This window comes from Poecilia latipinna, unplaced genomic scaffold (assembly GCF_001443285.1).
Source record: "Poecilia latipinna isolate Pla-1442-1.1 unplaced genomic scaffold, P_latipinna-1.0 Scaffold2235, whole genome shotgun sequence".
Classification (NCBI taxonomy): domain Eukaryota; kingdom Metazoa; phylum Chordata; class Actinopteri; order Cyprinodontiformes; family Poeciliidae; genus Poecilia; species Poecilia latipinna.
In genome coordinates this window covers 81,087-96,447 of record NW_015114851.1, presented here as the reverse complement: position 1 = coordinate 96,447, position 15,361 = coordinate 81,087, and the positions used below count along the sequence as shown (strand labels likewise).

The 15,361-nt window shown below is 34.6% G+C and overlaps 2 protein-coding genes across 8 annotated transcripts; both read left to right on the top strand.

Moving 5' to 3' along the window:
• Positions 1–1,192: 1,192 nt before the first annotated feature.
• On the top strand, positions 1,193–5,703 carry LOC106936886 (probable isoprenylcysteine alpha-carbonyl methylesterase ICME). 5 transcript variants are annotated; one of them, XM_015018131.1, is made up of 8 exons: positions 1,193–1,432; positions 1,989–2,010; positions 2,101–2,235; positions 2,396–2,443; positions 2,525–2,737; positions 4,304–4,445; positions 4,722–4,884; positions 4,996–5,703. In XM_015018131.1, exons 4-8 carry the CDS (start codon positions 2,396–2,398, stop codon positions 5,228–5,230), a joined length of 801 nt encoding a protein of 266 aa, XP_014873617.1. In that variant the 5' UTR covers positions 1,193–1,432; positions 1,989–2,010; positions 2,101–2,235; the 3' UTR covers positions 5,231–5,703. The 5 variants fall into 5 exon arrangements, with proteins under 5 accessions (XP_014873617.1, XP_014873616.1, XP_014873620.1 ...); XM_015018130.1 differs by having other exon boundaries at positions 2,323–2,443; XM_015018134.1 differs by lacking the exons at positions 1,193–1,432; positions 1,989–2,010; positions 2,101–2,235 and having other exon boundaries at positions 2,353–2,443; positions 2,547–2,737.
• Positions 5,704–6,968: 1,265 nt separating this feature from the next.
• On the top strand, positions 6,969–12,758 carry LOC106936885 (isoprenylcysteine alpha-carbonyl methylesterase ICME-like). Of its 3 annotated transcripts, none has more exons than XM_015018127.1 (10): positions 6,969–7,454; positions 9,307–9,330; positions 9,422–9,556; positions 9,679–9,799; positions 9,914–10,120; positions 10,314–10,397; positions 11,256–11,397; positions 11,610–11,772; positions 11,873–12,096; positions 12,318–12,758. In XM_015018127.1, coding segments are annotated over exons 2-10 (1,167 nt in total). In that variant the 5' UTR covers positions 6,969–7,454; positions 9,307–9,328; the 3' UTR covers positions 12,407–12,758. The 3 variants fall into 3 exon arrangements, with proteins under 3 accessions (XP_014873613.1, XP_014873614.1, XP_014873615.1); XM_015018128.1 differs by having other exon boundaries at positions 9,304–9,330; XM_015018129.1 differs by having other exon boundaries at positions 6,971–7,454; positions 12,358–12,758.
• The last annotated feature ends 2,603 nt before the right edge of the window (positions 12,759–15,361 follow it).

Genomic DNA, 15,361 nt, shown 5'->3' with positions numbered 1-15,361 from the left:
CCTATTTCAGAACACCTTAATCAAATAATGGTTTATCACAAGGCCTCTTTAAAACTTTATGGTGAGGACATAGTTGGTCTGTTTGAATCAGCTGTGTCAGAGCAGATGAAGCCCATCTAAAACTGGCAGGACGCTGGCCTTGAGGACTGGAGCTGTACACCTATGGCTTGGTGCATCTCATGTCTGTATCTTTTGATTCACGTTGGCAAAGTGTTGATTACTTTGTAATTTTTTTGTTTAAATTAATCATTCAATTTGAGTCATTTGGGTTCAAAGTTGAGTTTTTCCCAATATTTCACAAATGTAAGAGGTTACCTACCTTAACTATAGAGATCAAAAGACGACATGTCTTATGGAAAATACATTTAATTACAGATGATAGAGATCTTCCTCCCCCTGCTGAATATTTGCTGTATGTGCTGCTGATTTCCTGAGCACAGGAATACAAGTCATTCTATTACTCACAATACCTCTATCTGCCATTATATGGGATTTTTTTACAAGGTGTGAAGGCTATTTTTAAGGGGTAGAAGGGTTGTTTCTTTCTTTGTTTTTTGCATTAAGGCCATTTGTTTTAAAGTAAAATATATTGTTGATTTTTGTGAGCTCCAAACTATGGCTCTCCATAAGCCCAACAAAAAAATTAACAAAAACAAAATTTAAGTTTTTGGAATAAAAGTCTGTTCTTTTACTTGGCTTTACGTTTTTTTATTCCCTGTGTGTGAATGTGTATGTTCTTTTTATTATTATTTATTTATTTATTTCGCCTTTTATTTGTATATGTAAACTTTAATGAGAAGTGAGGTATTATTATTAAGAGCCAGCCAGTTTTTAAACAGACAATAGCTTGTATTAAAATTCGTTCAAGGTATTTTAACATGTAGTGAAATGCATTTCAACTTGATTGCCTGATTTCTTTTTTATTCACAAAAACTGTTTCCGGAGCGCCAGTACAAATACAAACAATCTCAAGATAAGTACTCTCCCTTTATATCTCAATTACACAACATTTCCTTCAAATCTTACATTTTTGCAGATAGCTGAATCTGAGGGTTAAATATTTTTAAAAATTTCACTTTCATCTATGTAATCCCTCAAGACACAAAGCAGATGTTAAATAATTTCAATTTACTTGTTACAAAAATCCTTCGACCTTGAAACCTGAAGCGGAAGTTAGCAGAAGGAGAACTCTTGACAAATCTCGCGAGTCTTTGTTCGCATATCGGTAGAAAGTTTAAGCGTGCTTTGAATGTTGTCGCGTCCCTTTTTACATGAGTTACCATGCTATCTGGTTGTACATAAAGCATGCCTTTGTCTAGCATCGTATTTATTTTTTAATACCCGTAGCTTCTACAGTTGTGCTTTTCATTATTTTCGGGCTAACCGGAAGATAATATAGCTGCAACATCCTAGTCCGTCTTCTGTGTTTCTGGTAAGCATGAACACGGAGTGGTTTCTTATTTACATTAGCTTTGTCACAATCCGGTAAAGCAGAGAAAATAGTTTATTTCTTTTGCCCAGACTTGATGACTTGTGTGTTTTACTGTTGGAATTTGATGGCCTCTTTGTCTTCGTGTGTAATTGCGTAAAGAACCACTAGAAGGCATAGTACTTGAAGCTGTACTGGTTTCCTTTATGTTAAAAACATTTGGTTTGTGAATCAAAGTCACCTGCCAATAATTAAGTGGTTGTATAGTAACCAGTACTTATAATTGTTATAGACAATTAGTGTGTCTAGAAATATGGTATCAGTCCCCTTGGTCTTCCAAGTTCATCTTAATTGTTAGTACACCAACTTATGTTCAGACATTTTGCAATTTACACATTTATTATTAGGTCTATTGAAGTTGTTCTTTGATTAAAGCCATGAAAATCAAATACCTTAGTAAACAGTTTAAAAGCAAGCACACTCTCCTCTTTGAAAGAGCCATCTTTGTTTTCTAATGTCAAATTTCATTCTTAAGTTTTCTCATATTTTCTGTCTCTAGGGAGTAGAGGGATTCTTAACATGTAAGACTTTCTGAAAACAGAATATTCAAAATCAAGAACCACTAACAAAAATGAAACTATAAAATTATTTATATATTTTTTTTTCTTCAGGTTTTGGTGTATGCTTATGACTGCTGGTTTGCTGTTAGTGGGTCTCCCATATTCTGTCTGTGTTGCTGCTCAGTGGTATTATGGCTGGCCAGACAAGCCTGGGTATAAGAAGTATATAGAAGCTCTAAATCCAAGGTAACTTTCATAATATTGTGGATTTTTTTTTTTTTGCCAATTGTAGTTTATTAAAAATAGTATTAATTGTGTTTTTAAATCTTTTAGGCGGATATACCGTCTGACAATTGTTACGTTGGATCTTCTGAAATACTTTAAATATGGGATTTTGCACTTTCAGATGAAGTCATGGTATAAAAATGAGGAAAATAGCAAGTATTACCAAAAGGTGTGTTAAGTAAAATACTTGATAATCTTATTTTGCCCTAAATAAATTTAAAAAATGTATTAATTGTTGTCTTCCTTAAAGGGTATTGTTTATGGGCGCAAAGGGAAAAAGCTAGACTTGTACTATCCACCTAAAAGAAACAAGTCTGAAGCCACACTTGCACCTGTGGTGGTTTTCATCTATGGTGGCGCATGGAGCTCTGGAGAAAGATCCCTTTACTGTTTACTGGCTAGGCAGATGACTGAAGAGCTAAATACTACTGTCATCTGTCCAGATTACTGTACTTACCCAGAGGTAAGGATCACACTGTTTTCTAAATTTGCATATGAATACAAAATGAGAAAGACCAGAAAATATCCTATATAAGCAGGAGTGTGATGATCTTCTTACGTAAGAAATTGATTACAAGAAAATTGCCTGTTTGCCTGAACTTACCCATATATGCAAGCAGAGCAATAATTAAAAAAAAATTAAGCAAGTTAAATACTGAAAAATGAAGCTGGATGAGAAGCCAGGTTAATTTTGCCACCAAATATGGTGGCAAGAAGGTAAAGGAGAAAAAAATGAATGTCTCAGTGTTAAGAGAACTGATACAAGGAGTGGAATCTAAGGGACACCAAAAATACATATTTTATTTTCAGGTTGTTCTTTAGCAGTGGTGTGAGTAATGTTATTCATAATTCAATCTTCATTCTATAGGGAAAGCAAAAAGGCATGTTAATAGGAATATTTAGGTGATTTTTTTTAAACGTATTGTTGTTCTTGTCGGGAATGTTTTAGCGATGGTGCAGGATATTGCAGACTGTTTGATTTGGGTGCAAGAGAATGGACAGAAATTCAGCTTTGATGAGGTAAGCCTTTCTTTCTATACTTTTAAGGATTTACTAAATCTCTAACTCTTTACTAAATGGATTGCTTCATGAGTGAGTTTCAAAGAAAGAAACGTTTCTGCCTGTCATATTTTTACTTTGGCTTTATATTTTTTAAGGAAAGTTTCACACGAAGACACATTAATCAGTTTATATTTTGAGTTTATCTCTGTACGGCGAATCTAGTCCCTTGCTCTTCTTAGGTTTGATTTTCTTTTTTTTTGTCCTCACAAACTGTCTTTAAGTCCTGAATGCTATGGGTGCCTTAAGGTGGAACCTTATCTTCAGTTCTTTCCATTGTTCTTCATTTAGATTCAAGGTGTTTTGGCTGCATCATTTTAGGAATCCTAAGGGAAGTAAACTTGAAAAATAAAAATCATTGGGATTATGGTCTTGCTGAAAACTTTGCCCTGAAAATTTTGATTCAGATTTCAATTTAATTTCAAATATTTTAATCTTAATTTAGCAATTGATTTACTTGCAATTAAAGTCCTTTATTTAGGGGGATATTTTGCCAAGAAAGCTCATCCAATATCGAATATTAAATTCAATTTACTAGATGATAAAACTCAAAATTGCCTCATTTTGATTTAAAAAGGCAATTCTGCCTCAAAATGAGCAGCAGGGCAACGTTCAGTGCGGTTTGGTTTGCTGTGATCTGGTCTATTCAATGGAGCGTTTCGAATGCCAGTTGGACTCTCACTGAGTAAGCAGATACCTAACATTACATCATGCTTATGTGACAACAATTATAATGAACATAAAATGTGATGTTTGGGCCGCTTTACAGTGGAAACTGACTGTTCAGCTCACTGGAAATGAGCAGAGAAGTAAAAAAAAAAAAAAAAAAGCAGACAGAGGTGCATTAATATCCCTCCTAATCTGCAACATTTACTGTCAACATTTTGGACGATTAATAATTTGTTTGGTTTCCCCCACTCTCCCAAAAAAAACCATTGACGAAAACTTCTTCTCCGTGTTTATTTCATAGGACAACATTATTGTAATTGGTCATTCATCAGGAGCTCATCTGGCCACTCCTGCCACGCTCTTTCTTACTGATGCAAGAGACGAGTTGTTCATAGACTCAAAGAAACAGCGGGAAACTGCTTCATCTATACGAGGAGTTATTGGTACGTATTACATTTATCTGCACACTGTATGAAAACAAGGCCATGCTAAAAAAGTTGAAGAAATGAATCATTTCCTTAAACAGGCTTTTATTTATTAGTCATTACAGCTTATTTTAGATTGTCCTTAATAATTTATAATAATTTTTATTAATTAATTAATTAATTTATTTAATTTTATTTATTTATATATATATATATATATATATATATATATATATATATATAATTTTATTTATTTAATTTATTAATAATTTTTTTTATAGGTTCCCTTGACGGGTCTGAGTGGGATCTACAACATTGTGGAATATTATGAGCATGAGCAGAAGCGAGGAATTGAGTACCTTTCATCGATGACAAGAGCCATGAATGGAGAGGAAAACTTTCCGTACTACTCACCAGTTCACATAGTGAAGAAGCTCAGCAAAGAACAGCTGAGCAGGTGAGAGACAAACTAGAGCAATATCCTGAAATCTGTTTCCTAATTTATGTATTTATTTTAATAATCTGCCATACATCGTCACTGACGGTGTTCATTTTTCTTGGCTTCCAGAGTGCCTCAGTTCGTTTTGCTTCATGGAGATTGTGACATTGTTGTTCTAGCTGATTCTTCTGTGAAGTTCTACGAGCTCCTCACCTCTCTGTCCGTAAAGGTGTCGCTCCATCTGCTTGGTGGAGTCCACCACAATGAGATGGTCATCGACCTCATGCTGCCAAGCAGACCCTACTACCGGCCCATCTTCAGATGTATCCAACAGGAGTTCAGGAAACTTCTGGGTCCCTCTTAACAATTTATTTAGAGTCTTAGCTTGTAAACAAATGATTATTATAGCATATTTGTTTTATTTGTAATTCTTGGACTGAGTGCTTTTTATATACAACTTTGGGAAAAAAATTAAGAGACCACTGCACTGAACCTCATTGAAAACCTCATAGTTATCCTCCACATATTGATTTCTGAACTCTTCCTGAAATAAAGCGTTAGTATTCTTGTTTCTAAATGAATATGAACTTGCTTGAGGACTGAAAGTGCTGCATCTTTTTTGTTATTTTGACCATTTCTCATTTTCCACATATAAATACTAATTTTTTGCCTGGAATTTAGTACTTAAATTCTAAATTATATTCACCATTAATCAGTATTGATGGTGAATATAATGTTTTATTTTAAACATATGTTGTCAGTAGTTCATAGAATAAAAGAACAGTGTTCATTTTACTCAAACATAAACCTGCCAGTAGTAAAGTCAGAGAAACTGATTGTTTTAAGTCTATTAATTTTTTCCAGAGCTGTATGAAGGTTAGTAAATTAGGATTACTTGTACGTCAAATAATCCTAATTTATCCAGTCTTGGTGGGAGGGTAATGGTAAAAATAAATAATACATTTCAGCCCTGAGCAGTGTTTCTCATTCACACTCCAGTTCCAGCAGACTGTCAGTTTGACTCAGAGTTTAGTTATGAGGGTGTGGACTGAACCATGAACCAGGAAACAAGATAACAATACAACCCTACCTGAGCCACTGCTGCCCATTTATGGAGACTGGCTGCACTAAAAGAGATTAAACAGAATAGAGAGTGCTATCAACCTCCACTGTATGTATTTTATTAACATGATAAGCACTAATACTACAGAAATCCAAATAAAAAGATGTAGCTATGCAAACTAATAAATGACTGCATGTCCAATGACTTTAAATTGAGTAGAGAAAAGCCTAAATACTTGATATTTGCAGTGGGAATAATATTTCAGTAGCTGGCGCATTTTGAACAGATTTGGATCTTTGTCAGGTCAACAGTGTAAAGTGGCCACTGGCCAGACCCTCACATAGACGTTTCACTGGTACAACAGGTGGGGTGGCAATCAGCATTCTCATCTTCACTGTAAAGACATTGCAAACACTGCAAGAATGAATCAGATGTAGTGAGGAATAACACATGGTCAGAGTTCACCTGGATGGAAAATTAATGCTGAACTGAAAAAAGAAGAATAGTAAATGTTTTGGGGTTTTTTTTCACTCGGATGTAATTTTGAATGACACACTAGAAAAGTTAGATTTAATAAAGAATATATATTTTATTGTTTGTAATATATTTTATTTTAAATGCCTTAAATGTTGAATTTTATATTTTTGATGAAGATTTATTAGGGTTAGAGTCAGCAGCGTACAGCTATGGAAATCAAATACTTAGTCAAAATGCCAAAATTGTGGGTGGATCTATATTTGAAAATTAATATTGAATCTTTTTTAAATAACTTAAAAATAAATCTTATTTTCTAAAAGGCTAAATACTATACAACTAAAGCTGCTAAATTAATTAAATACATAAAATATATTACATATTACATCAGACTAAATATTCCAACGAAATGAAAGAAAATATTAAAAAATATATTTTCAATATTTATTTTGTTTTTTCCTGGGCACATTTATTTATTTGATGGTATGGGTATTTATAATATTTATTCATTTTATTATTATTGATTGATTTTGAACTTATTTATTCACCATCTCATTCACTCCAACAATGATTTCCGGTGCGCCAATACAGAGATGTGAATAAGTTCAAGATAGTAATCCGCCTTTTCGCCCAGAATCACTAAATCAACATTTAATTCATTCAGGGAAACCTGAAGTGTTTCCACATTATTGAGCTGAGTAGAGATAGCAGTTTGAGAAATCCGAACTGTTTTACCTGTGTGCAAACTTTGAAACACTGAACCGATGCAAATGAATGTAAATTAATTTCTGACCTCGTCCGCTTCCAAACCGGAAGTTAAATATGGATTATCCAGATCAGCGGGGAAGCCCCAACAACGGACTTTGACTGTTGACGCATCCTTTGACAGCTATTTAAGAAGTTACCTTCTATTTTTGTTCAAATAGTAGGAACAGACTCTGATAGCAATGAGTTATATTTAGTCAGCTCCTCGGGTGTTACTATTTGTCAGACGTGAGTCAGCTGAGGCTTGCAAACACTGAGCGGGAGACCCAACTGTTCTGTTTGTCAGGTGAGCCTAAACAGAGACCTGCTTTGTAAAAAGCAGGTGACGAGATTAAGTTACTTTTACAGAAACTTGGTGGCTTTTCTTTTTCAAACTCCTGCTGGGCCAAACAAAACAACAAAGTTGTAAATGTGCTACTGTTATTTTGTTAGATCTAACTGCAACTTTTAATACCATCTGTCGATTCACTGGATATCAGGCTGGGATTCAGTGTTTCGGTTCGTCTGTGAAAGACGCCCTTTCAAAACAATAGATTCATCTCTGTTGAAATCAGAAATTAATCTTTCTCAGCAGGTCTCAGTTTTGGGGTCTGACTATTTTTGCTCTCCTTATATTATAAATGTAACATTTCATTCTAGTATTAAGCAATACTTAATACTTCTAATAGTACATTTCATTGTCATTCTATGTTGCCTCAAGGATCTGTTTGGGATTTAGAGTGTTATCTATCACTGGTTGTTCCCTGTTGAAATTAGAGTTCTGCAAGGCTCAATCAGTTTTGATTACACTGTTCATTCTCTTGCATCATAGATTTTATAAATATAACTTTTATTTCAACTCTTCTGCAAATTATAACCATCTTTAAATGCCCCTAGTCCTGAAAACCCATCCTGTGTTACATACTATCTGTTACATTGATCCAGAGCAAATCTCCCATTTTGCCTCCAGAAAGAAAAGTTTTTCTGCTAACTTACTGTATCTTTATTGATAAAACAGTTATAATCACATTATTTAACTTCCAGATTAAACTGTTATAACTCAGTTTATTTTAGCATCAGTCAGACCCCGTAGCCACAGTTGGTTGTTGATTTTACTGCTAGATTTCTTTCTGTGATTTTGTATTCACTTGGTTTTTATATATCATTTTGATTGTTGCATATTTTCAGACGCCATTCTTATTACTTGGACTAATACTACAGCACTTTGGTCCACTGTTTGTTTTTAAATCTGCTGTTGAAAATAAAGCTGAATGATTTAACTCAAGAGATGTTTTGAGCAATTTTTGTTTGCCTAGATGAGTGATAATGTAAAATACCGCTAGAGGGCATACTAGGGCAGTTTTCATCAAAGTTGAGGTTTTCTCAAACATTTTAGGTTCATTATTGCAGTCTCCTTACCAGTGATCAATTAACAGACGTAAATAAGTAAATTACATCTCTCATTGTCCTGTTTTGTAGCCTCAATTTTCTGTTCTTAGCTGACAAGAGGCACCCAATGTGGTAAACATGTTTTGCATTTTGATATAATATTCAAAAAAGTTTTTTTTTTGTTTTGTTTTTTTGAGCTGCTGTCTTTCTGTCCTCTGGAGCACTCTGCTCATTCTCCAAACAACATTAAGGCTGTTTTCATCTACCCAGCTGCTGCTCACAGGATATTTTCTAACCTTTGAACAATTCTTTGTAGATCTGAGAAATCCTGCAAGAGCTTGTATAGTAGTACTCAAGTAGAGCTTTATCAAGAGCCGAGGACCCCAAAGGGCTTGTCACTACATTCACATGCACATTCACACTAATCGTGGCAAGCTACGTTGTAGCTACAGCTGCCCTGCAGCAGTTTGACGGAAGCAAGGCTGCAATGCACTGGCTACCTCAGTGCATTGCAGCAATGCACTTTGCTACCACTACCTGCAGGCAAAGTGGGTGAAGTGACTTTAATTTTTAAAGTAAAATAAACAAAAATGAAGAGCAAGAAGAAAAAAATGAAGGGCTCTTTATAAAATATACATAATTTACTTCACATAAGTTGAGCCTGAAATTGCAATTGAAGCCGTTTGTAAAGTTTTATTTTGCTTATTTCAGCTGCAGTAAAATGTTTCAACTCCTGAATTGAATGTTTTGTCTTTTTTTTTTGTCTGCAGAAGGAGTAGACTAATTCACAATATGTAAGTCTTTCTAAATACAGAATGTTAAACATCAAAAATTACTTTTGTTAAATAATTGAAATATGTTTATATATTTTCAATTCTTTGAAAGGTGTTGGTGTTTGCCTGTTATCGTGGGTTTTCTGTTTGTGGGCCTCCCGTACTTTGTCTGTTTTGTGGCCCAGTGGTTCTGTGGCTGGCCAGACAAGCCTGGGTACAAAAAGTACATAGAAGCTCTGAATCCAAGGTAATTTGTGCAATTCTTTTTGTTTAGGGCTTAACAACCACATAATGTCCTTTGGTACAACATATTTGGTTATTTAGAAGAGGTTTTAATTGTCTTTTTAAAATGTTTTATCATTCAATCAGGCGGATATACCGTTTGACCTTTGCTACGTTGGATCTTCTTAAATACTTTCAGTATTGGAAATTGCATTTTCAGATTAAGTCCTGGTATAGAAACGAGGAGAACTCTAAGCACTGCAAAAAGGTGTGAACATTATAAAAAATGTACTTGTCAGTTTTGTACTTAATCGTAATAAATATGATAAGTTTTTGCAAAATCTTATCAGTAACCTCTGGTTTTCTTGCTTTCCTTTGGAAGGGCATTGTTTATGGGCGTCGCGGCAACAAGCTGGACTTGTATTACCCCCCGATACAGAATACAGATGAGCTTCCACCTCTGGTCGTGTTTATCTATGGTGGTGCGTGGAGCACTGGACACAGATCCATTTACTGTTTACTGGCGAGGCAGATGACTGAAGAACTGGATACAGCTGTTGTTTGTCCAGATTACTGTACTTATCCAAAGGTAATAAAGGCACGATGTCAGTTTCTGGTCATTTTTTTTGTGTGTAATAAATATAAATGAAAGGCTCCAACTGCAACATACTCCAGTAATAATGGCTCTTTGGGGAAGCAGCAATAAACCAAGGTTTGTCAGAGAGCTTTTCAAAAACCTGAACTGGTTTATAAAATGCACTGTTGATTCTTTCTCATTTCAGGGGAATGTTCTAATGATGATTCAAGATATTGCAGACTGTTTGATTTGGGCTCAAGAGAACGGACAGAAGTTCAGCTTTGACAAGGTAAGATGCTCTCTAAGTTTTAAAGAAAGTAGATCAGACTTGATAATCATTGCATAAATCGGAGAATATCCTGACTCCATATCTATTTATTAAATAAAGCTCAGGTCACATACACTTATCTTGGCTAAGGATCAAATTCATTTATCATTTTAAGTGAGAATGGTAAAAAAAAAACAAAAAAAAAAACATCAGTGATGTCAAAAACGGGTATTTGATGTTTGAAATTACAAAACCAACACAAATTAGTTTTCTTTCCATTTTATTTTACACCACAGCATTCATTAAACTTGACAAAGTACTGAAAGAAATTTCCAAGAAAGTTGCAGGAAACTGGCAAAAACATCTCATTGACTAACAAAATAGAGAACATTTTACCCAAAAGTTAGGAAACTGCACTTTTCTTCAATGTAAGCAAAAATATTGTGTCAAACAGATTTGTCCCTTTTGTTCCCTTCTTCTTTGTTTTATTGAAAGATTGCAGTAACAATAAGTGGTCCTGCTGCAGATTGCTGTTTGTAATGTCTTTGTGCAACTCCGAGAAAACCAACAACTAATTCAAACAATGTTCACCCAATTCTTCTTTCTAATATTTGCTGCAGCTGGAACAAATGCCACAAAAATAATTTAAATAAAACAATAAAAGTATAATGACAAAATTATATTCATGTCCACGTTTTTTTGTAATTATTTTCTCTCAATTAGCATGGGTCCTATTTGATCTGTTATTTATCGACAACTTCTAATACTGATGTTTTCTTTAAGAGTTATTATAGTTATGATTGTCATGATATATTACGTTAAATTCAAGGGTCTTGATGTGAAATATGCTTTAATAAACCCTGTTTTTTGTCTTTTTAGGACAACATTGTTTTAGTTGGCCATTCAGCAGGTGCTCATTTGGGTGCAATGACCGCACTATTTCTCCTTGACACACGAGAGGAGCTGGTGATAGAGTCAAAGAAACAGCAGCAGATTTTACAGTCAATACGAGGAGTTATTGGTATGAACATCCATATGTCTTTTTAAGCAAAATATGTGTTTTAAAAGGACCCAAAATAAATTAAACATCTGACTATTTCATGTTTTTATATATTGTTTCTGTAATTGACATCATTATGCGTTAATTATAAGTCCATTTTAGTAATTTATTGCTTTTAACCTTTATTATTTTCCTATTTATATGTAACTTGTCTTTTTGTGCTTCCTAAATTGGGATGAGTGGTGTTTACAGCATCATGGACCATTATGAGCATGAGAAGAAGCGAGGAATCGAGTACGTCTCTTGTATGTCAAGGGCCATGAATGGGGAGAAAAACTTTCCACGCTACTCACCCATGCATATAGTACAGCACCTTAGTGGTGACAAGTTGAGCAGGTGAGATGCAAACTCAAGAAGTATCCTGACATTTGTTTCTTGTGTAATGTTTTTGACTGCTGCAGCAAAAACGTCTTTCCTGACATTTCCCTTTCTCCAGAGCTCCGCGGTTCGTTTTGCTTCACGGGAATTGTGACATCGTTGTTCCGGTTGAGTCTTCCACAAAGTTCTACAAGCTCCTCTCTTCCCTGTCCGGAAATGTGTCGCTCCACCTGCTTCCTACCGTCAACCACACTGAGATGGTCACTGACCTCATGCTGTCAACCAGGCGCTTCTACCATCCGATCTTCAGATGCATCGAACGCGAGTTCAGGAAACTCCTAGGTACCTGTTAACAGCCTATCAGGGCAGTGTCTGGGTCTGCAAACATCAGCTGCCAGGGACTCACATATTGCACAGCATCTGCTCTAATGCCACAAAATGTTTTAGTTTTTTTGTTGTTTTGATTTTATAATTATAATAAACTAAAAAAAATTATTATTTAGCTGCTTTCTATCCAAAATCAGAAAGCCTAAACAATAAATGGTCTGTTTGTGCCTTCACAGCCCTAAGCAGTGTTTCTTTTACACGCTGCATTCACCACAGACAGCCAGTACGTCTGAGTTCAGCGCAGAAAACGTCCACCACCACCTGAGCCACAGCTGCCTGTTATGAAATCAAGACTGAAAAAGATTAGCTGAATACAAAGTGAGGTCAAACTTCTACATATCAACTGTTTTATTAAGAGATGTGTATATAATACTATGTTAAAATAGTATTATTATTATTATTATTACTACTGGAGTCAAATTGCAGAAGCAGTACCTCATATTCTTAGGTTAATGGTTTTGAAGTGAATGCAGATGCACAACATTGATCATATTATTTGTTGTGTTAAATATAATTAAATATAATTTATTTTGTATGATAAAATCAGCTTGAATGTTGTGATGTTTAATACCAATAGCATAACATTTATGTTATTAATATTAAATGCACCTTAACCCTCTGATGTGTAACTGGGTCCTTTTTGACCCGGTGAGGTCATCTTTTTCCAATATCTTTGTAATGAAAAGTTTTCATCACTTCATATTCCAGGTGTTCCTCAAGAAACATGTTACTGATATCATGCAATTCAAATTTTTAATTTACCTTTTATACATTTTAAGAAATAGCATGTTTTATATTACGACCCCAGTCTTCCGTGTGTGGGTCCAAAATGACCCGCATTCATTTCCTATGGAATTTAATGGGAATCTTTCTCTTACCAACTGTGACTGTCAGGAAACCATTTTTTTGTGAACCAAACACACTGAGACCTAAGTGTCACCCCTGAATAATATTATTTTACACAGCAAGAACTCTTACATATAAGTATTATCTTTATTTTTTATCTCACAAATGTGTTTGTGTGTGTCAATCATGAGTACTGTGACAGCGTTATTGTCACGAATCAACATATTAGCCTTCTTCAAAGTTAGCTAACACTAGCTATCTAACCAACTAGCTAACATTACCACCTGTACTTTATTGTACATGTGTATTATTTGTGTGTGTCTCTGTGTGTGTCTGAAACCCTGGATGAGAAAACCAAGAGAGAGAGTGTGTTGAATGACATACAAAACCTGTTGATCAATGTGTTCAAGGTTCTTTCTTTTATCATCTCAATAAATAAAATAAAAATTCATAGCTATAGAAATAAATGTTTAAATAAACGAGCCAGAAAAGTATAGAGTGCCTTCTTTGGGTCGGGGAGGATGTCCTGTCCCAAGTGGAGGAGTTCAAGTATCTCGGGATCTTGTTCACCAATGAGGGAAAAATGGAGCAGGAGATCGATAGGCGGATTGGATGGATGGATGGATGGATGGATCACACACATACACACACTCACATGCGTGATACACACAGCATAATAGAATAGAGACAGTAATGTTAGCTAGCTTGGTTAGCTAGCTAGTTTCAAGAAACGTGCTCTTTCGTACCCCCCCATGCCCACACACACATAATGGATGTTAACATTGTCCATTATTGACATTTCATCATTGTTGTTGTAAAATTGCTGCTGTTGTCATTTTGTTTTAAAAATGTTCTACAAATTGTTCTAAAAACGTTTAAAAAAGTGAAAAATGAAAATATTTCAAACATGAAATAATTTTTGGGTGACATAAAACACAGTAGAAAGTATTATACAAAACATTATTTTGAATCAAAATGACAAAAGTAGCATAAAAACACATTGTTTGTAATGTTTTTTTCCTGATAACAGTTTTGATATCAAAACTGTTGATACTCCATGCAGAATTAGTTTTAAAGTAAAGTTTTAATTTCACCAACATGTTTCTTCTGATTTGAAGTAATATTAATATTTTGGAGCTGCCCAGCCAGAGTACGTACTTGAATCTTGTGCTAGGATGATGGATGAAGGCCATCCAGCCTCAACAATGTGGAGTTTCTTACTAAAGATAAATGAAGTCAAAATACCAGTGAAAAAAATACAAAAACAATGTGAGCAATAAATGCTTTGATTACTGTGACACCAATAAAGACTTTTTCTACAGATTACTGAAAAGGGTATAAATCATTTTTGGTATGCAGTTTTTGAGTAAAATGTAAGCTTTTTTTTTTACTACGACATTTAGTTCATGGAAACACAAAATTCAGTTTCTCAGAAATGTAATGCAGACATTGCGGAGAAGACTTCTGACTTGACAGTTTCCCAGCAGACGGTCCCTGTGGACACTGTCCACAATGAGGGTAAGCCAGGAAGGGTCACTGATAAAGAATTTGGCTGTGTTCAAGAATATTAAAGAACATAGAAAGTTGCGTGAAAGGAAAAAATGTCATAGATAAGTCTGGATAAGTAACAGGGATGCTAGCAGGACTGTGAATTTAATAGTTTGGAGGGATTTAAAGATGTATGGACTACAGATGGAGTCAATGTTTCTTGAGTCATGGTATAATTCTATTAGACTATGGTATAATATCCTTGTGCTTAATGGTCTGACCTAAACCTAGTGGGGAATCTATCCTGTGTTGTCAAGAGGAAGATGAGACACCACCTGACAATATAGATGAGATGAAGGTCACTATTAAAACAAGCTTGGCTTCCTTAGCAGTCTGATGTGACATACACTAATACTACACAGTAAATTGACCTATTTTCTTAGTAGGCCAATGGATCCTTATGGTTTTACATAATACGGATTTTTTTCCTAGTTTTTTAAATGAATCTCAATAATCCTTCGTGTTTACATCCTTGCTATTTGCACAGAGTTATTTCTTTCAAACATTATCTGTATAGTTGTTGTTTCAAATAACATTCTTGATGTTATTGTCTTTTTTTTTTTACATTTTTTGGAAATAGTCTGTGTTTTATACAGAAATAAACATAAACATTTTGTACATTTTTGAGCAACTATTTAGTTGCACATTTCTTTCAAACGGAGCTATTTTTAATGATAACTGTGCAGTCTCATTCTTATTTTCACTTTTTATGAATACATTTTTTGAATTAAGTCTGAATGTGCAAGCTTCTAGTTACCTTTGACATGCGGGTGTTACTCCTGAATTTCTATTCTATACTATTCAGCTTTTATTTTGAAATTTCACG